At 35.9% G+C, this 22,507-nt stretch overlaps 1 protein-coding gene across 1 annotated transcript in view; it reads left to right on the top strand.

Moving 5' to 3' along the window:
* The window catches only part of COL24A1 (collagen type XXIV alpha 1 chain), a 350,400-nt gene that overhangs the window by 130,301 nt on the left and 197,592 nt on the right, over nucleotides 1-22,507 (top strand). The window contains exon 19 of the mRNA XM_070467179.1: nucleotides 13,079-13,132. Within this exon, the coding sequence (XP_070323280.1) occupies nucleotides 13,079-13,132 (54 nt within the window). The remainder of the gene's footprint in view (nucleotides 1-13,078; nucleotides 13,133-22,507) is intronic.

A 22,507-nucleotide genomic window follows, 5' to 3' on the forward strand; every position in this document is an offset into this window, starting at 1 on the left:
ACTAGATGGACCTTTGTTGGTAAAGTAATGTCTCTACTTTTTAATATGCTGTCTAGGTTGGTCACAGCTTTTCTTCCAAGGAGCAAGCGTCTTTTAATTTCATGGCTGCAGTCACCATCTGCAGTGATTTTGGAGCCCAAAAACTTAAAGTCTCTCACTGTTTCCATTGTTTCCCCATCTATTTGCCAGGAAGTGATGGGGCCAGATGCCATGATCTTGGTTTTCTGAGTGCTGAGTTTTAAGCCAACTTTTTCACTCTCCTCTTTCACTTTCGTCAAGAGGCTCTTTAGTTTTTCTTTGCTTTCTGCCATAAGGGTGGTGTCATCTGCATATCTGAGGTTGTTGATATTTCTCTCGACAATCTTGATTCCAGCTTGGGCTTCATCCAGCCTGGCATTTTGCATGATGTACTCCGCATATATGTTAAATAAGCAGGGTGACAGTATACAGCCTTGACGTACTTACTCCTTTTCCTATTTGGAACCAGTCTGTTGTTCCATGTCCAGTTCTAACTATTGCTTCTTGAACTGTATACAAATTTCTCAGGAGACAGGTAAGGCGGTCTGGTATTCCCATCTCTTTAAGAATTTTCCACAGTTTATTGTGATCCACACAGTCAAAGGCTTTGGCTTAGTCTATAAAGCAAAAGTAGATGCTTTTCTGGAACTCTTTTGCTTTTCCAATCCCATAGTGTTCCAAATTTCTATCTTTTCATATTCAGTTTAGATTAGATGGTAGTCCATGCTGTCTGAAAGGAAATGGAGTCTTCTGCCAGCCTAGGATAAATCTTATCAGTTACTGTTAATAATAGTACTTAGTACTATTGTTCAGTGAGTTAGACCTGAGGCTGCTCAACAGATTGATGAGGCTATCTTTCCACCAAAAAAAGAGTTAACAACAACTAGGTCAACTATCTCCGAAGGTACTTCCTACTCCCAGTACTTGGTCTATAGCCATCTTTCCCAGTTCCTCCTCTTAGCAGGTAGTATAGTTGGGGACAACTTATTGCCTGGTTGGCTGTACAATTTGGTTGTGTTCACTGCCAGTTCCCATGAATTCTTCCCATATCCTGCTATCGTCTGGTGAAGCACTCATACTTTCTCTTCCAGAAAGCCGTCTCTCCACCACTATTTCATTCTCATCACTGGAACCATCAGGGACTGTGAAGGATCTGATATTTTATCCTATTGGCAAGACAACAAGTTAGCTTAACCATATCATAGATTCTGGGAGAACACACAGGCTCCTGGGACAGAGACAAAGGATCATTTATTACTCTCAGCAGCAGTAGTTGCTGGAGTATCAACATTTTTCACTGACTCAGTGATCTTCATTTCTCAGAGGGTGATGAGAAGAGAGCTGGATGATATTTGCATGTGCAGTGGGTTGCATTACATAAGAGGAACTTTGAGCTGAGGGAAGCTAGATCTTTTATAATGGGCAGCTATAAAAAATAATGGGTTCCAGAGAAAGACATTATTATCTGGACAGTAAGTGTTGCTGCCTTTTGCTGTAGGGGAAGACATTATCTCTTTACTATGCAAAATTCCCTGAAGAGAGACTGGTAAGAGGAAAGCTAAGTACCTCATTTGCATAATGTGCAAAATTCGAGACTATGGAGCATTGTCTCCAGCAACATATTAAGTTAAATGATGGAGGTATAAAAATGAGTAAGAGACATTCGTTTCCCTCCCTCAGCTCACATATTGGAATAAAGAAACACATCCAAGTATAATATAGTGCAATAAGTACAAAAAAGCCATGTTAATAGTTCTGCAGTAATATAAAGGAACAAGTTGGTGATTTTGATTAAGAGGATCTATGATAAGCTTCACAGATCATGATATAATTGAATTGGTAACAAATTGTGTGATGAAGGAACCTGGGGCAGGGAGGTAAGACAGACTTCCAAGAAGATTGGTTGATGAAGAAATAGTAGAGACTTACCAAATGCAAACATAGGGCAAGGGTATTCCAGAACAGGTATATGATGAAGCTATGTGTATTTAAAGAACTGTAGATAGTTCAGTGTTTTAGTCGGATCTATTCCCATTAAAAATGACAGAAACCTAACAAACAATTTTCAGCCAATTTTTGGGACTGGCTAATGTAGTCAGGAAGGTCAGCAGTGCATGTGCCAAGAGGTTTCACTAGATACAGGAACTAGATGAATATAATCAAATTACCCTCATTTCCTAGTCTTAACCTACCTCTGTTGGCTTCATTCACAACACACTGTGGAAACAGTGGATTTTGGGAACTATAGGGTTATGTTGCTCTCAGAGTTGTCAATTTTAGCAAAAGGAAAGCATTCTTCTTTCTGTATAGCTCTGGCAGAAATTCTAAGATGGACTCCAGTCAATCTGACTGGGATTATGTCGTTTTTAAATCAATCACAACATCCATTGGAACAGAAATACTGTAATTAACAGGATTTGGATCATTCACCTACCCCTAAATACTGCGATGGGGACCAGAAGCACACATACTACAGATTGGAGAGGAGGGTGGTTTCCCAAAGAGATGGTGAGCAGATAAAAAGAAATGTCCTCTACATTTTATGCCTTTGGTGCCCTATATACCCTTGTTCCCACTTACATAGTTTTCCAAATGCCTTTGGTAATATGCTGCAGCCATCCACATAACTGAAAATACATTCCTCTTTTTCCAAAGAAAGATAGCCCAACCTATTGGTCAGTTGCTGCTTTGAGCTCCAAGGCCAGGTTCTTCGGGTAAGGTGGATTCTCAGTGAGGCACAGATATAAGTCTACATCTTAACTAGTCCATATATGATATTAGAAAAAAGCAAGATAGCCACAATATTCATTCCATTTGGAAAACAAGAGACTGAGAAAAAACATAGACTGCCCCAGGCCCATGGGTGAGTGTGTATGTGTGTGTGTGTGCTCACACATGTCTGATTCTTTGCAACCCTATGGACTGTAGCCCACCAGACTGCTCTGTTCATGGGATTCTCCAGGTAAGAATACTGAAGTGGGTTGCCATTTCCTTCTCCAGGGGATCTTCCCCAACCAGGGATCAAACCCACGTCTCCTACATTGGCAGGCGAATTCTTTACCATTGAGCCGCCTGAGAAGCCCCTGGCCTGTAGTTGTGTATTTGGAACAAACATGGGCAGTTGATACATGCCAGTTGCCAGTAACAATATAAATCAATTTTTAAATCACCCAACTTCTCACTCCCTGCCACAAACTTAACAATGAAATGAAATGAGTCTCCAAAACATACATTCTATGAAACCAGGGAATATCTTTGTTCTCTAGCATATGTCCAGAACCAAGAACAATGCTTGACACATAGTAACTATGTGTTGTTAAAGGAATGACTAGATAACTCTTTAAGGTGCTCATAAGAATTCTAAATGAGTCAAATATATAGACAGTGAGTATCTAAAATGATATTCATCTAAAGGTAAGTATCAAATCACAGTCATCCTATTATCTCCAAAACATTTTGAAATCTGAGTTTTGCTGATTTTTATCTGAGGACAAGTTTTCTGAGGTTCTTTGAATGGTTGACAGCTGTTGTTTACCAAAAAACAGGTGGTTATATAAAACATTGCTTTTGTTTTGCAGTTTTATTGAAGTATAATTTATATACTGCATACATTTAAATTGTGCAATTTGATAATTATCAACATATGTTTGAGTTGTAAAACAGTCACCAAAATCAAAATAGTGGACTTACCCATCAAACCCCCATATTTCATTGTTCACCTTTGTAATCTTTCCATTTTGCCCTTCATGTTCCTCCCTTCCCCAGTCTACTACAGAACTGCCCTTTGTCACTATAGGTTTTCCAAACTTAAGTATTAAATAATGATCAAAATAATTTATTTAAAATTATAAGTTTAGTGATAGTTTTCTATAGCTTTCTGTAGAATAAAAGACTTGCAGCTGACTTTGAAGGTCTATTTTTAAGTGTCTTCAAACACACTGTGAATATTATTTAAGCAAAGTTTTATTCAGAAGAGAGAGTGTATGCTATCTTGTAAGGCATTTTATCGTCTTTGTGGATTTTTTCTGCTGAGTTTTTAGAATGTTAAATATAAATGGAATTTAGAGTTCGGCTGTGCTATTTTTACTGCTTAAACATACAGAGTTGCAAAGGGAAAAATATAAATAGCAATAATTGTTTGCAAAGATTTTCAACAGTATCATAATGAAAAAATCTGGTTTTGATGGATTTTTAGATTTAAAACAGCAAGAAAATGAAAGCGAGCCAGATACTTAGATGAATTCTTTATTCTGCATTTCTTTTTCCAGAAGCTCATGCTTTCTGTTTGTGGTTTTCTCAGAAGACAGAACAGTTTCTTAATTTGCAGCTGCACACTGTGTTACAGTTTAGTTTCTATAATTTACTGAAAAACTGATTTTTTTACTTTTGTCCTTTCAAATATTTTTTTTGGCATTAACTTTTGGATGGATTGTCCTCACTCAGAAAAGATCATTTTAATTTTCTTTTATTACTTTTGTACTTGAACTCAGTATATTCCTTGACATGGCACGTACTTCCACAAATGCTAAAGAACAAAATTTTATAATTGTTTTTTGGATCCATGTCTCAAACCAGATTCCCCCCTTTCAGAATCTCTCTCCCTCTGAGTGCATTCATTTCTTGTTTGCATATGTAAAATTTTAATCCTGTTTATAGAATATATACTAGTTGGTTTTTTTTTTTCAGACAAAGGGTCACTTTGGAAACTGCATAATTGAAAATATAATTATTCAAATAGAATTTGTTTTTAATTTGTTCATCAATTCCAGCCATCAAATATTTATTTAATGTACTGTGTGCCCAGCACCAGATGAGGATTTGCATAACTTTGTCCTCTAGGAATTCATAATTTGTATGTTACCCTATCTTAAGTGGTTTTTTATTTTATCTTTTCTCAACATGACTATTTTTCAAAGTAACATCTCTACTTTGTTTAGACTTATAAACTGCCCAGAAGATAAATTTAAGCCAAACCACATTGTATTCTTAAGTATGTAATGCACAATGTATATAGAAATCAATGAAAAAAACTTGACAGTTAAATGACATGTCACTCATCTATAATAACAGAGTATCTAAAGCCACATCATAAAAAAATTATTTGTATCCCTGGAAATGCTTAGGCAACATGTTAAAGAGAAGTGAATAAATGAGCCTCAAGTTCACAATTAAAAATAAATAAAAAATAAAGCTATATTATAAAATAACATAAAAGTGGAAATTTCCCCAAATATGTGCTTTATTTTTAACCTATTATAATCGAATGTGCTATTACTTCCAAAACTATTCAAATTCTGAATTTCACAAATTTTATCTGGGGCCAAGTTCAATGAATAAATTCTATTTTCTTTCTTTCAAATCATAACAAACTGTTGCTTACCAAAGAGCAAATGATTTCCTAAAACACCCAATACCAATTAGCTTTTATTTGTATAGCTTTACATAGGTATAATTGAGATATATATTTATAAAATGAAAAGTGAAAGTGAGAGTCCCTCAGTTGACCTCTGACTCTTGGCAACCCCATGGACTGTAGCCCACCAGGCTCCTCTGTGCATGGAATTTTCCAGGCAAGAATACTGGAATGGGCTGTTGTTCAGTCCTCAGTCACGTCTGACTCTTTGTGACCCCATGAACTGCAGCACACCAAACTTCTCTATCCTTCAGCGTCTCCTAGAGTTTGCTCAGACTCATGTCCATTGAGTTGACGATGCCATCCAGCCATCTCATCCTCTGTTGTTCCCTTCTCATCCTGCCTTCAAGCTTTCCCAGCATCAGGGTATTTTCTAATGAGTCAGTTCTTCCCATCAGGTGGCCAGAGTATTGGAGCTTCAGCTTCAGCATCAGTCCTTTTAATGAATATTAAGGTATTTCCTTTTGATTGACTGGTTTGATTTCCTTGCAGTCCAAGGGATTCTCAAGAGTTTTCCCCAACACCACAGTTCAAAAGCATCAATTCTTTGGTGCACATCCTTCTTTATGGTCCAACTCTCACATCCATACATGACTACTGGAAAATCCATAGCTTTGACTAGACGTACCTTTGTCAACAGAGTGATGTCTCTGCTTTTTATTACGTTGTCTGTCAATAGCTTTTCTTCCAAAGATTAAGTGTCCTTTAATTTCATGGCTGCAGTCACTGTTTGCAGTGATTTTGGAGCCCAAGAAAATAAATTTTCTCACTGTTTCCATTGTTTCCCCATCTATTTGCCATGAAGTGATGGGACCAGATGCCATGATCTTAGTTTTTCAAATGTTGAGTTTTAAGCCAGCTCTTTCACTCTCCTCTTTGACTTTCATCAGGACGCTCTTTAGTTCCTCTTCACTTTCTGCCATTAGTTGGTGTCATCTGCATATCTGAGGTTATTGATATTTCTCCCAGCAATCTTTTTTTTTTATGTTGTTTTTTTTTCATTTATTTTTATTAGTTGGAGGTCTAATTACTTTACAATATTGTAGTGGGGCCCGGCAATCTTGATTGCAGCTTGTGCTTCATCCAGCTCAGCATTTTGCATGATTTACTCTGCATATATTCAGCCTCAATTTTGAGCCTTTTCCAATTTTGAGCCAGTCTGTTGTTCCATGTCCAGTTCTAACTGTTGCTTCTTAATCCACATACAGATTTCTTAGGAGGCAGGTCAGGTGGTATGGTATTCCCAATTTTTTAAAGAATTTTCCACAGTTTGTTGTGATCCACAAAGTTCTGAGTTATACAAATAACCTTTTCTATCTTGATCTTGGTGATGGTTTCACAGGTTATGCATATATGAAAAATCATGAAATTATACAATTTAAAATATATACCATGGCCCAGATGGTAACAAATCAGCCTGCAATGTGGGGGACCTGGGTTCAATCCCTAGATTGGGAATATCCCTTGGAGAAGGGAATGGCTACCCACTGGAAACTTCATTATTTCTCTTAGTATTTGAGTTATTGATGTTTTCCCTAAAAAATAAATCTTACTTACAGAATCTTCCATTTTTCCCTAGTTTATATCCTCTGACATAAGCCTGCTTCTGCGCTTTTTCCCTGCTTGGTCCTTGTCAATTGGCCTTATCAAGGAGGTAGCCATCATTTATTGCTGTTCATTGACTAACCTGGTAGAAGTGCTCCAGAATATCTCCATGTGCCTAACTACTGCTTAATGTGAATGAAAGATGGATAGCCATTCGTTTCACCAGAGAGTTTTTTCAACCCAGGAATGGAACCCAGATCTCCCACATTGCAGGCAGGTTTACCATCTGAGCCACGGTGTATATTTTAAATTGTGTAATTTCATAATTTTTCATATATGTGCCACCTATGAAACCATCACCAAGATCAAGATAGAAAAGGTATTTGTTAAACTCAACACTTATTCTCTTTTTGTAATCCCTCATTTTGTTTTTCTGCCCCAACTCTTCCCAGGCTGCCACTGATCTGCTTTTTGAATTTTAGATGAATTTGCATTTTTCCAAAGTTGTATGTAAATGAACTCATACAGTATGTACTCTTGTTTGGTCTGACTTCTTTTACTTAGCATAATGTATTTGAGATTAATCCAGGTTGCCACATCCAGGTTGTTTCATTTTACCAATACACCATAATTAGTTTATCCACTGAATTAGTTATTGTGGATTATTTATCCATTTACCATTTTACTATGTATTTCAAAAAAAAAAACAGACTTACTACTCCTATTCTTCTATTAAAGAAGTACTAATGTGCTCAATGGATACCATAGAGCATTATATTTATCCTATTAGGACACTTTGCCAGAGTAGGAAAGACAGTCTGTTAGTGCTTTAATTTCCATGCTTTGCTTTAAAAATGAATGTGAATTAGGCTCCAGCTTTTAGTGATCAGAGAATAATAAAACATTGTTTTTACTGGAGAGGATGCTGAGTCACTCAGTACAGTAAACAAATATTAGAAGTCCAAAAATAGAAGACACATTTTTACTTATTATTTTTAAAGCTACTTGACTTTTCTGCTTCTTGATAAAAATTGGTGATTAAACTATTTATATTAAAAAGGCACCAGATGCAAAATACTAAATCAAGATACAAAAAATCAGTTGTTTCAATACACTAATATCAGAATAAGAACTTAAAACAATCCCATTTTCCTCAAAAAAACAAAAACCTAGGAATAAATTTAACCACGGAGCTGAAAGATGTGTATACTGAAAACTGTAAGACACTGATGAAAGAAATTGAAGCAGATGCACATAAATGAAAAGATATTCCATGTTCATTGACGGCAAGAATTATTAATATTGTTAAAATGTCCATACTTGTCAAAGCAATCTACAGATTCAGTGCAATCCTTATCAAAACTCCAATGGCATCTTTCACAAAAATGTAACAAATGATCCTAAAATTCATATGGAATCATGAAAGTGAAAAGTGAAAGTGAAGTCGCTCAGTCATGTCCAACTCTTTGCAACCCCATGGACTGTAGCCTACCAGGCTCCTCTGTCCATGGAGTTTTCCAGGCAAGAGTATTGGAGTGGGTTGCCATTTCATTCTCATGGGCATATGGAATCATAAATGACCCCAAATAGCCAAAGCAACCTTGAGAAAGAAGAGTGAAGCTGGAGGCATTACACTTCCTAGTTTTAAACTACATTACAAAGGTTTAGTAATAAAAACAGACACATAGATTAATGGAACAAAATAGAAAGGAAAAAAAGAAAGATCAGAAATAAACCCATCCGCATATGATCGGTTAATCTATGACAAAGGAGCCAAGAGTATACGTGAGGGAAAGGACAGTCCATTTAGTAATGGTTTGGGGAAAATTGAACAACACATGCAAAAAAAAAAAAAAAGAAAGAAAGAAACTTGACCTCTATCTTACATTATACACAAAAATTAACTCAAATTGGATCTAAAGCTTGATTGGACTACCTGAAACCATAAAACTCAAAGAAGACAACATTGGCAGAAGCTCCTTGACATTGGTCTTGGTGATGACTTTTTCTTTCTTTCTTTCTTTGACACCAGAAGCCCAGACAACAAAGGCTAAAATAAACCAGTAAATAAGTAAGTCATAGGAATGTAATGTATAACATGGTGAGATAGTTAATAATACTGTATTATATATTTGAAAGTAGCTAAGAGAGAACATATCAAAAGTTATCACACACACAATTACAACGATAGTGATGGATGTTAGCTAGACATATTGTAATAATCATTTCTCTGTATATACAGGTATTTTACCCTGGAAGTAATATATTATATATCAGTGATATCACAGTTTTTTTTTAAGAAATCTCCAGAAGTCAGACCACATCACAGTTGTAATGTGACCACAGAGATAGTGAAGTGCATTGTGGGAAGAAACCATTTTGACTTTTTAATGTTTACCAAAAGATTTTAAATGAAAAAAGCAGAATTAGAGCATTTTATTATATTTTAAAATTTTCTTTCTACATAGTTTCATGCCAGTGTAGTTTTTTTAAATGAAAGTTATAGACGATGAACAGTGTTTTTTTAAATCTTTCAATTTCTAAGCTCTCTTAAATTTTGCTACTTGGTGATGGCAGCCATGTCCTGTCATTTGATTTACAATTTCAACAATAAATTTGAAAGTTAAAAGATTTCTTTTATAGATATATATTATCATTAAAATACAGTTGACAAGGTTAACTCTGATTTTTATCTTTTAAATTTATTATTATTTAAAAGGTAAGATCTTTACCTAATGGTAACCCAATCCATACCAAAAATTCGGGTATGGAATTTTTTATATAATAAAAATATTCTCTTGCCAAGTTTCTAAGGTATACTATTTGAAGAACCTTTTTCCCCCTCTTTTTAAAAACTAAATTGATGTGCTTCTTAACTTTTAAATAAAGTTTTAATTTTAAAATAGTCAACTTACATGGCTATAATATACGATCAGATTTTTTGACATCTTTTGTCTCTTATTCCTTCATCTTTGGTACTTTTTGTCTTTTTCACATTCCTTTACTGTAATTTTCATGTTTAAGAAGGAGCCGATGTTTATGCATATACTCCATAGTCCATGTTAACCCAGAAGTCACCACAATACCTTTTTTTTTTTTTTACTGTTTTATTGAATATAAATTTCAGCCACTGAAAGCTATATAAAACAAATGTACATCACAGGCAGTTATAAGACAAATGCTCTTACAACTAATACACAGGTCAGGAATGGAACTGCCAGTTACCCCAGAAACTTTTATGGATACCAACCCAGTCACAAGCCTCTTTTCTCCTTCTGAAAGTAAGCAGTTCCTCTTTTATCTTTTATAGTTTATCACTCAAGTGCACATCCTTTAAAACTATTGTTTAGTCTTGTCTTTTTTTAAGTCTTGTGTCTTTCCATCTGAAAGTTCTTTTTCCATTGTTTTTTCCCCATTTATAATTGTTGAAGATCCCCAGTCATTTAACCTGTAGAGTTTCCAACAGCATGGGTTTTGCTGATTATAGTCTCATGATGTAGATAAGCATGTTTTCTCCCTCCTCTGTATTTCCTGCAAATTAGTAGTCACATATAGAGGCCTGACCAAAGTCTGTTTTACTTGTTCGTTTTTGGCAAGACTGTGGGTGATACTGTGTTCTTTCATCAGGAAGCACAAAATGTCTAGTATCATTCTGTGATGTCAGTAACAGTTGTGATGCTTCAGTTCCCTATATGTTAATACATTAGATCATGTAGGGTATTGCAAAATGGTGATATTCTTGTCTCTCTTTTTGTTTGGTTTATTGGCTGGAATACATCCCCTAATCTGCTCTTTGGTTAGTTATAGTATGTATAGAAAAAGTAGAATAAACGTTTGATTTTTCACCTTTTTTAACCAGTTTTGGAAATGAGTTGGCTCTTTTGGCTTCTAAATGTGAGTAATTTTTTGTTATTGTGTCATTTTGAACTTTTGAGTTTAAACATATTTGACATGTTTCAATGCATTGCAGTTTTTATCCTTATTAAAGTTCATATTATCTCATATATGACTGATGAGATCCTTTTCAGACTCCCAGAGTTCTTTTAACATGACAAATATTATACCTTTTACAGCTTTCTTTCAAGTATAAGAAGGTGTTCTAGGCTCATCTTTTGCATGGATGGGAATTATGAATTTATCCACGAGGATGCTGTGAACCCGTGGTTGTAAACTGGTACCAAGGGGCCAAAAGTAGCCACTAGCCATGTAGTCTTTTTTTTTGTCAAAAGAAACAAACATGTCATTGTTCAACAACAACAAAAAATAAAATTTTTTTAACATTTATTTTGTGCCAGATGTTTTACTAGTTTCTGGGAATACGGTGGTTAGTAGAGATAAAGTTGCCCTCAAGGAATTTATTACATTTGTAACATATATAATTTACTATACATACCTGTGTTATAATACAACCTGATGAGGAATACCAAACCAGCCAAACACTACATTAAGTAACCTTGTAGGACCCTAGGATGGTGTGAGAGTCTTAGATGGGACCTAGCTCAGGGTTTTGGAGGTCAAAGAAAGATTTCAAGTAATATATTTTTTAATCTCTTATTTAAAATGTAAGTGTTGCAGATGAAGAAAGATAAAGAAAAATTACTCAGGGCAGAGAATGTGTGTGTGTGTGCACACACACACATGCACACGGTCAGTTGTGTCCAACTCTTTGCAATCCCATGGACTGTAGCCTGCCAGACTCTTCTATCCAAGAGGTTTCCCAGGCAAGAAAACTGGAGTGGGTTGCTGTTTCCTCCTTCAGGGAGAGAAGGTATAGATGACCCTGATTTCCCTTAGAAAGGCAATTGACATGTCTGAATTGAATGTATTCTGTTCCGAAGCTTCCAGAAATCTGACCTTGTGTCCAGTCTTTCTGTTACCATTGCCTTTTCTCTTGCCAGAAACATCCACAAGTAATATTTTCTCCACAGAGCCCAAGTTTAAATTGGAATCAAGACATTTCTTTCGTAACCCAAACTGGATGAATTTATATCACTTACTTTTGATTTTTTCCCCCCCAAGATGAGTTTTCCAGAATCAACCTTGCTAGTCTATCTTACTTGTTGGCACTAATTATCATAATATTTACCCCTCCACTGAATTGTCTTTTCTAGCTGATACTCATACTTAATTGCAGCCTTCTTAACTTTTAAAGATATGATTTTTCAACTTGTCTTGCTTTTTATTCCTTTTTCCATGTCAGAAGAAAACACTAAAATAACTATCTATGACAAAATATAAGGAAACTATAATTATTAGCTTATTATCAATATTGAAACTGATCCTGATGAATTTTATTCTAATGTATTATTTGAGAAAGAATATTGCTCTAACATTTTAGAGCAACATTCTTGGCTTTTTCTCAGAACAAACTTATTTAACATTTTGGTCCATTTTTATTTCCTGAAACAACTGTTTTAGACTGCTAAAGTATAATTTCCAAAAAGGTAATATGATTTTCAGGCAAATATTAAGTAAACATAGGTCAAAGATTTTATTCAATTCACTAACTAATGATAGAACCAGTAAAATGTAAAAATAAATTCAAAGAACATTTGATCTATTTATATATGGGAATGTTAGAATAAGATAGTTGAGTTTGATATAAAACTAATTAGTATCCTGTATATTAAGCTATAACCTATGGGGTTTTTTTCTTTTTCACAAAACAGAAGAATTAATGTGTAATTAGTAAACAGTGAGTCAAACAAAGTACATTTTCCTACTGTTGGTTGACTCTGTGTCCCAAATGACACTTAAAAGACCTGTACATATCTTTTTGTCCTTTTTTCAAGTTTTGAATGATTCTGAATATGATCTAAAAAATTTCTTAGACTAGATTAGAGAATTTTCTTTGGGTCTGAGGATTGTTTGTGAATAATTGATGAAGTAAGCTTTATTTTAGTATACTTTGTAAGTCTTGCATTCCATTGTCAGACAACTGCCTAACAATCTTTAATATTGAGGTATTAAATTAATTAATTTTGAGGAGAATAAATCATTTTAAGTGGACATCAAAGAAAGGCAAAGGGAATTTTTGTATGCTTAATAAATTTAAAGTAATTTGCTATGGAATAAACTCCCTGTATTTTTTGTGTCCCCTAGGGTTTTCCTGGAGATATTGGGATTCCTGGACAAAATGGACCTGAAGGAGCAAAGGTAAAGAAAAAGACAGAAAAGAAAGGGAAAAAAAAGAAGAGCATGGTATCTATAGTTTTCTACTCTCAAATCTCCATGAATGGGTAAAAGATACTTTAGAAATATCAGAATATTTCTGGATATTTTTGAGCTGTCTCAAGTGCATTTTAAAAAACCTTTTAGATCTTATTTCACAATAATCAGGAAGTAGTTTGTATGTCTGGTTGTTTTTTTTGGTGTCACAAGACATACTTCTAGAGTAGAAGTATGTTTATACAGTCTCTTGGGTTCAGGTTATTGAAAAATATTTTCCTGGTTTGGTCTAGGCTTAGATTAGGGTGACAGTATTTGCAAAGCACATAAGTAACTGAAAATGGATTTCTTTTAAGAGGTGAAAAAAATTTAAAAAGCCAAAAATCTATAGCATACACAAAATAAGTGAGAGTATTCTGACCACTAGAACCAATAAAGGATTTAGGGCCTGTAAAATATCCACTTATTAAAATAAAGAAAGCCTATGGAGTTCTAAAATTTATACATAGCACAAACTACCAGAAAAACCTAGTCATTTCTAACTTCCTTTACTATTGCTGTATATGTATACTAGATATTATCCATAGCAAAACTTTAAATATCAAGCTTTCCAAGCAGGCTGACATAGAATGAGCATTGTAAACAAATAAAGCATTGTGAATAAAAAGACAGACTGATGAACCAGCCAGAAGTTTGAAGAACTGGCATGTTATAAAGTATAGCTGCTACAGAAGGTTATTAGTGTGAGTAGAGAGGAAGTGTTGGGGATGAAGCTGGAAAGGATATTAATATAGCTGTATTTGTTAGTGTACTATAGTGGCAGGTCCTAAAGTTCTGTAGTAAATGTTTTGCAGACATCTCCTTTAATCTTCACAACAGTTTTATGAGGTAGATATTACCCCTATTTTATATATAGTTATTCTCTCACAGTCACATAGCTTTTCAAGTGACTAAGCCAGGATTCTAATCCAGACATAATTTCAAAGTCTGAGCTCTTAACCACTTAGTTTGGGGATTAAATTGTGGGGAATATTTAAGACCATGTTGAAGAGTCTCTCCTTCTTCCATTGGGTATCATGAAGTAATCAATGATTTTTAAGGAGCCAAGCATTGTAGGTGATTCATGTTTTATAAAGATACCTCTTATATCAGCATGGAGGATGGTTTAACATGAAAGAAAATGAAGTCAAAGAGACATGAGCTAGAAAAAGCTGGAAAAGAAGTTATAAAGATCTGAAGTGTAATAGAACATTCATTCAGTCAACAAATATTTACTGACTTCCTCTTACATGACATCCATTGTGCTAGACAAGGGCTACAAAAATGAAAAGTCCTGCTCCCTGTTTTCAAGAAACTTATAATCTAGAGGAGTATATGTAGGAAATCCTTTATAATAACCATGTAAATAGATGTGGAAACAGTGGCTGACTTTATTTTTCTGGGCTCCAAAATCACTGCAGATGGTGACTGCAGCCATAAAATTAAAAGATGCTTGCTCCTTGGAAGGAAAGTTATAACCAATCTAGACAGCATATTAAAAAGCGGAGACATTACTTTGCCAACAAAAGTCTGTCTAGTCAAGGCTATGGTTTTTCCAGTGGTCATGTATGGATGTGAGAGTTGGACTATAAAAAAAGCTGAGCACCAAAGAATTGATGCTTTTGAACTGTGGTGTTGGAGAAGACTCTTGAGAGTCCCTTGGACTGCAAGGAGATCCAACCAGTCCATCCTAAAGGAGATCAGTCCTGGGTGTTCATTGGAAGGACTGATGTTGAAGCTGAAACTCCAATACTTTGGCCACCTGTTGCGAAGAGTTGACTCATTGGAAAAGACCCTGATGCTGGGAAAGATTGAGGGCAGGAGGAGAAGGGGACGACAGAGGATGAGATGGTTGGAAGGCATCACTGACACAATGGACATGGGTTTGGGTGGACTCCGGGAGTTGGTGATGGACAGGGAGGCCTGGTGTGCTGTGGTTCACGGGATTGCAAAGAGTCGGACATGACTGAGCAACTGAACTGAATTGAAAGAGCATGTAATATGTGATACTGTGTGAGTACAGGGTCAGGGGACTCAGATTGTACCACTTGAGCTGACATGATGAATGAATAGGAATTTGCAGACAAGTATGCATGCGTGGCATTATATATGAGATGTTTGGCATTCAAGAAAGGGAAACTTGTGAGAAGATGAAGGTGCAGTATTTGAAACATATTGTAATTAAAAGTTATTCACTGTTTATGTGAAGTTCAAATTAACTGGACATACTGTGTGTTATCTGGCAACACTACTGGCCACTTGTCAATCCCATATATATATACAGCCATATTTCTTCCTCCCTTTGTGTCTCTATGAAGAGGTATTCCTCCCCCTCCTCAGTATGCAAGCTTCATGCACATTTTATATCAAACCTCTCCTGGCTCCTGAATGAGTTCATGCCATCAATGGTCACCTTCATCCTAATCTCTACTGTGACTCAAATTTCCCCACTTTTCCCTTGAAACCGTTTTCACTGCTAATGTTTTAGTTTAGGCCCTATTTATTCTTCTCCAAAACTAGTGTAGTTCAGTTCAGTCCCTCAGTTGTTTCCAAATCTTTGCGACCCCATAGACTGCAAAACGCCAGGCTTCCCAACTTGCTCAAACTCATGTCCACTGAGTCGGTGATGCCATCCAACCATCTCATCCTCTGTTGTCCCCTTCTCCTCCTGTCTTCAATCTTTCCCAGATTCAGGGTCTTTTCCAATGAGTCAGATCTTCGCATCAGATGACCAAAGTATTGGACCTTCAGCATCAGTCCTTCCAAAGAATATTCAGGTCTGATCTCCTTGAGGACTGACTGGCTTGATCTCCTTGCAGTCCAAGGGACTCTCAAGAGTCCTCCAACACCACAGTTCAAAAGCATCAATTTTTTAGCATTCAGCTTTCTTTATGGTCCAATGTTCACATCCATACGTGGCTTCTGGGAAAACCATAGCTTTGACTAGACAGACCTTTGTCAGCAAAGTAATGTCTCTAATTTTTAATATGCTGTCTAGGTTGGTCATAACTTTTCTGCTAGGAAGCACATGTCTTTTAATTTCATGGCTGCAGTCACCGTCTGCAGTGATTTTGGAGCCCAAGAAAACAGTCACTGTTTTCCGTTGTTTCCCCATCTATTGCCATGAAGTGATGGGACCAAATGCCATGATCTTAGTTTTTTGAATGTTGAGTTTTAAGTCAGCTTTTTCATTCTCCTCTTTCACTCTCAGCAAGAGGCTCTTATATTTTAAATATAGCAGTGCATACTTGTCTGTCCCAAACTCACAATCTATCCTTCCACCGCACCTTTCCCCACCGGGAACCATAAGTTCATTCTCTTAAGTTTGTGAGTCTGTTTCTGTTTTGTAAATAAGTGCATTTGTATCATTTTATTAGATTCCACATATGACTGATATCATATGATATTTGTCTTTCTCTGACTTACTTCATTTAGTATGAGACTCTCCAGGTCCAATCATGTTGCTGCAAATTGTATTATCTCATTCTTTTCAATGGCTGAGTCATATTCCACTGTATACACATACCACCTCTCCTATATTATCTGGACTTCCCTGATAGCTCAGTTGGTAAAGAATCCATGTGCAATGCAGGAGACCCAGGTTCAATTCCTGGGTCAGGAAGATCCACTGGAGAAGGAATAAGCTACTCATTCCAGTATTCTTGGGCTTCCCTTGTGGCTTAGCTGGTAAAGAATCTGCCCTCAATGCAGGAGACCTGGGTTCAATCATTGGGTTGGGAAGATTCTCCTGGAGAAGGGAAAGGCTATTTACTCAAGTATTCTGGCCTGGAGAATTCCATGGACTGTATAGTCCATGGGATCTCAGAGTTGGACCTGACTGAGTGACTTTCACTCTCTCCTTTATCTAGTCCACTGTCCATGGACATTTAGATTGCTTCTATGTCCTTGCTATTTTTTTGAATTAATTTATTTTTAATTGAAGGATAATTGCTTTACAGTATTGTGTTCATTTCTACCAAACATCAACATGAATCAGACATAGGCATATACCCATGTCCCCTCCCACCTGAAAACATGTCCTGGCTATTGTATGCTGCAGTGAACATTGGGGCACATATGTCTTTTTGAATTATGATTTTCTCCAGATGTGTGCCCAGGAGTGGGATTGCTGGATCATGTGGTAGCTGTATTTTTAATTTCTTGAGGAAGTGTCATACTGTTCTCCACGGTGGCTGAAACAATTTTCATTACCAAACTGTGTAGAAGGATTCCCATTTCTACACACCTTCTCCAGCATTGTTTGCAGGCTTTTTGTTGATGGTCCTTCTGACTAGTGGAAGGTGTTGTCTCGTTGCAGTTTTGACTTGCATTTCTCTAATAATTAACAATATTGAGCATATTTTCATGTGTCTTGGCCATCTGTATGTCTCATTTGGTTAAATATCTGTTTAGATCTTCTGTCCATCTTTTGATTTAGTTTTTTTTTTGTTTGTTTGTTTTTAATTGAGCTGCGTGCATTGCTTGTAAATTTTGGAGGTTAATCACTTGGTCTCTTTGCAAATATTTGCTCACATTCTGCGGGCTGTCTTTTGGTTTTGTTTATGGTTTCCTTTGCTGTGTAAAAGTTTTTGAGTTTAATTAGGTCTTGCTTGTTTATTTTTGTTTTTATTTTCATTACTCTAGGAGACAAATAAAAAAAGATGCTACTGAAATTTATGTCAAAGAATATTCGTCCTACATTCTAAGAGTTTTATAGTATCCAATCGTACATTTAGGTCTTTAATCCATTTTGAGTTTATTTTTTTTATGGTGTCAAAGAATGCTCTAATTTCATTTTTTTACACATAGCTCTCCTATTTTTCCGACACCACCTATTGAAGGTACTGTCTTTTCTCCATTGTATATTCTTGCCACCTTTGTTGTAGATTAGATGACCATAGGTGTGTGGGTTTATTTCTGGACTTTTGTACCCTGTTCTGTCGATGGATGTTTCTGTTCTTGTGACTGTAGCTGTTTAGTATAGTCTGAATTTAGGGAATGTGATTCTTCCAGCTCTGTTTTTCTTTCTCAAGATTGCTTTGACTATTCAGGGTGTTCTGTGTCTCCCTACAGATTTTAAGATTTTTGTTGTAGTTCTGTGAAAAATGTCACTGTTGATTTGATAGGGATTGCACTGAATCTGTAGATTGCCTTGATAGTATAGTCATTTTGACAATGTTGATTCTTCCAATCCAAAAACATTTCTATTTTTACATCTGTTTGTGTCATCTTCACTTTCATCAGCATCTTACAGTTTTTGGAGTACAGATCTTTTGCCTCCTTATGTGGGTTTATTCCTGGGTATTTTATCCTTTTTGTTGCAGTGGTAAGTGGGATTGTTTTATTAATTTTTCTTTCTGATTCTTCATTGTTAGAGTATAGAAATAGAAGAGATTTCTGTGTATTAATTTTGTATAATGCAACTTTGCCAAATTCATTGATGAGCTCCAGTTGTTTTCTGGTAGTATCTTTAGAATTTTCTGTGCCATATTGTGTCATCTGCAAACAGTAACCATTTTACTTCTTCTTTTCTAGTTTAGATTCCCTTCATTTTTTTCCTTCTCTAATGGCCATGGCTAGGACTTCCAAAACTAAGTTGGTTAAAAGTGGTGAGAGCAGAAATCCTTGTCTTCTTCCTGATTTTAGAGGAAATGCTTTCAGCTTTTCACAGATGAGTATGATTTATCTCTAGTTTTGTCATATGTGGCCTTTATTATGTTGAGGGATTGTCTCTTTATGCCCACTTTCTAGAGAGGGTTTTTTTTTAAATCATAAATGGATGTTGAATTTTTTCAATGGCTTTTTCTGCATCTATTGAGATGGTCATATGGCGTTGCAATTTGTTAATGTGGTGTATCATACTGATTGATTTGCACATATTGAGAAATCCTTGCACCCCTGGATTAAATCTAAGTTGATCATGGTGTATGGTCCTTTTAATGTAGCACTTTTTATTTTATACATAGTAGTTTGTACCTCTTAATTCCCACTCCATCTTGCCCTCAACTTCTTAATTTAATGTTTTAAGTTATGCATATCATACTAGGTGAAGAACACAGGATAGCTTTATAAATCCTCTTCAGTTTGTAAATTTGTTTCTCTTAAATTTTCATTAGGAAAAATGTCAGAACTTAAGAAAGCCAGTTGACCTCCTGAATACTATTATAATACTAATCTTTAAAACTTCCTTCTTGTTACTTTCTTCAGTTCTAAAATTGCAATATTTAAAAATGTGACAGAGACCTGAAGGCTAGACATTTTAATGAATATTAATGGTTGAATTTCCAGTGAGTAGTAATTACTTTTTGGATAACTTTATCTAAATTTTTTCAATAATATGAATTACTGCCTCATTAGTACCAACATTATGAGACTAATTGTTTTTCTACACATCACTGAATTTTAATATCTTAGATGATTTAATCAACAGAACCAGAAAATTTTAAAAGAAGAGGAGTATGATTTTATGCTTTCTAGGTTGGGAAGGGTCTGCTTTTGTCTCCTTTTTTCATCTTTCCTATGTGCCTTGAAATTGTTCTAGAAATTCTAAAATTGGAAAGATAGAGCCATATATATTGACCCTATTCACATGATGTGTTTCTTAGGTTGTATACATTATGTCATGGAAACATCTTAAAACTTTTTATTTTCATATATATATCTTATTTGGAAAGTGAGGACAATGTAAATTATTAAAGTTCTGTTTAGGCTATATAAATTAGTCATCAAGAAAACTATGTGTACTCTCTTTGAAATACATGGTTATCCTATTTGCCAACAAAATATGTTCCTTCCAGAGCAATTTGGCACAGCTCTGACAGAAGCCTTTTATTTTCTCCTCATTTTCTGCCAGTTGAATAAAAACCTCAAACTAACATTGGAAACTTGTGTTAAGTATGGTTCCATCCATTGTGGGATTGTGTGTGTATGTATGTGTGTATATAGTTACAAAACATACTTCAGCAAGCCTTCTTGAGAGCTTCCCAATTTGGCAACTGCTTTCAAGCATTCCATAACATTAGCAAAACCACATCCCTTGCTGCTTACTGCAGAAAGTGAGTACCCAGTAAATATTCTCTGTTCTTCAGTAAACAGAGGAATGACTTATTTGTTGCCATAATGGTTTGGGTTGTTACTTTGGCTATGGAATTAAGGGTGCTAACAACTGGCTGTTCTTGTCTGTTGTATAATATCCCTGTTAAGTTTTTAGAAAAGTCCTATTTGTGAGGTTATGTTACAGAATATATGGAAATTGTTTTTTACACTGAATTATTAAAGTATGTTAAATGCTAACCTGTATATAGGTGATCTAACTTGCATTCCTAAATAGTTCTCTGAGATCACAGCAACCCCACCCTGAATAGGCACATTCCAAAGTCAAGATTTTGTACATAGACTTCCTATTTTAACCATTTGATTTTCCAGGCATCATTTAGTCAGCTGAGAAGTATTTATTGAGTTTGTACAATGCGCAATGGACTTTGTTAAGCAATTACTTGAAAATAAGATTAAAACTAAAAAGAAAATCTACGACAAATCTAGACACCATATTAAAAAGCAGAAACATTACTTTGTGACAAAGGTCCATGTAGTCAAAGCTATTTCCAGTAGTCATGTATAGATGTGAGAATTGGGCCAAAAAGAAAGCTGAGAACCAAAGAACTGATGCTTTTCAACTGTGGTGATGGAAAAGACTCTTGAGAGTGCCTTGGTCAACAAGGAGATCCAGCCAGTCCATCCTAAGGGAAATTAGTCCTGAATATTCATTGGAAGGACTGATGCTGAAGCTGAAGCTCCAGTACTTTGGCCACCTAATGCAAAGAGCTGACTCACTGGAAAAGACCCTGATGCTGGGAAAGATTGAAGGCAGGAGGAAAAGTGTACAACAGAGGATGAGATAGTTGGATGGCATCACCGACTTGATGGACATGAGTTTGAACAAGCACCAGGAGTTGGTGATGGACAGGGATTTTTAAGTATGTAGTAGTGTTAACTGTATGCATATTTTTGTACAGCAGAACTCTAGAATGTTTTCACCTTGCACCACTGAAACTTTGTACCCACTTAACAGCAACTCCAATTTCTACCTCCCACAAACCCTACAACCATCATTCTTTCTGTTTCTATGAGTCTGACTGGGCTTCCCTGATGGCTCAGACAATAGAGATACTTAGATACTTCATATAATTAGAATTATGCAATATTTGTCTTTCTGGGACTGGCATATTTCACTTAGCATAATGTCTTCAGGGTTCATCCATGTTATGGCCTATGTCAGAATTTCACTGTTTTTGAAGGCTGCGTGAAAATAGTCCCTTATAAAATAATTTAAAAATCCACATTTTGTCTATCCACTCATACATCAATGAACATTAACGTTGTTCCACTTATGGGCATCAGTTCAGTTCAGTCACTCAATTGTGTCCGACTCTTTGCAACCCCATGGACTGCCGCGCACCAGGCTTCTCTGTCCATCACCAACTTCGGGGGCTTGCTCAAACTCATGTCCATTGAGTCAGTGATGCCATCCAACCATCTCATCCTCTGTCATCCCCTTCTCCTCCTGCCTGCAATCTTTCCCAGATTCAGGGTCTTTTCCAATGAGTTAGTTCTTCACATCAGGTGGCCAAAGTATTGAAATTTGAGCTTCCAATGAACATTCAGGACTAATTTCCTTTAGGATTGACTGGTTTGATCCCCTTGCACTCCAAGGGACTCTCAAGAGTCTTCTCCAAAACCACAGTTCAGAACCATCAATTCTTCAGTGCTCAGCTTTCTTTGTGGTCCAACTCTCACATCCATATATTACTACTGGAAAAACCATAACTTTGACTAGACGGACCTTATTCAGCAAAGTAATGTCTCTGCTTTTAAAAAAATAAAAAATAAAAAATAAAATGCTATCTAGGTTTATCATAGATTTTCTTCCAAGGAACAAGTGTGTTTTATTTTCATGACTGCAGTCACCATCTGTAGTGACTTTGGAGCCCAAAAAAATAAAGTCTGAAAAAAAAAAAAAAAAGAAAGTCTGTCACAGTTTCCATTGTTTCCCCATCTACTTGCCATGAAATGATGGGACCGTATGCCATGATCTCAATTTTTTGAATGTTGAGTCTTAAGACAACTTTTTCACTTTCCTCTTTCACTTTAATCAAGAAGATCTTTAGTTCTTTGCTTTCTGCCATAAGGGTGGTGCCATCTGCGTATCTGAGGTTATTGATATTTCTCCCAGCAATCTTGATTACAGCTTGTGCTTCATCCAGCCTGGCATTTTGCATGATGTACTCTGCATATATGTTAAATAAGCAGGGTGACAGTATACAG

The sequence above is a fragment of the Odocoileus virginianus genome, chromosome 5, assembly GCF_023699985.2.
Source record: "Odocoileus virginianus isolate 20LAN1187 ecotype Illinois chromosome 5, Ovbor_1.2, whole genome shotgun sequence".
Taxonomy (NCBI): domain Eukaryota; kingdom Metazoa; phylum Chordata; class Mammalia; order Artiodactyla; family Cervidae; genus Odocoileus; species Odocoileus virginianus.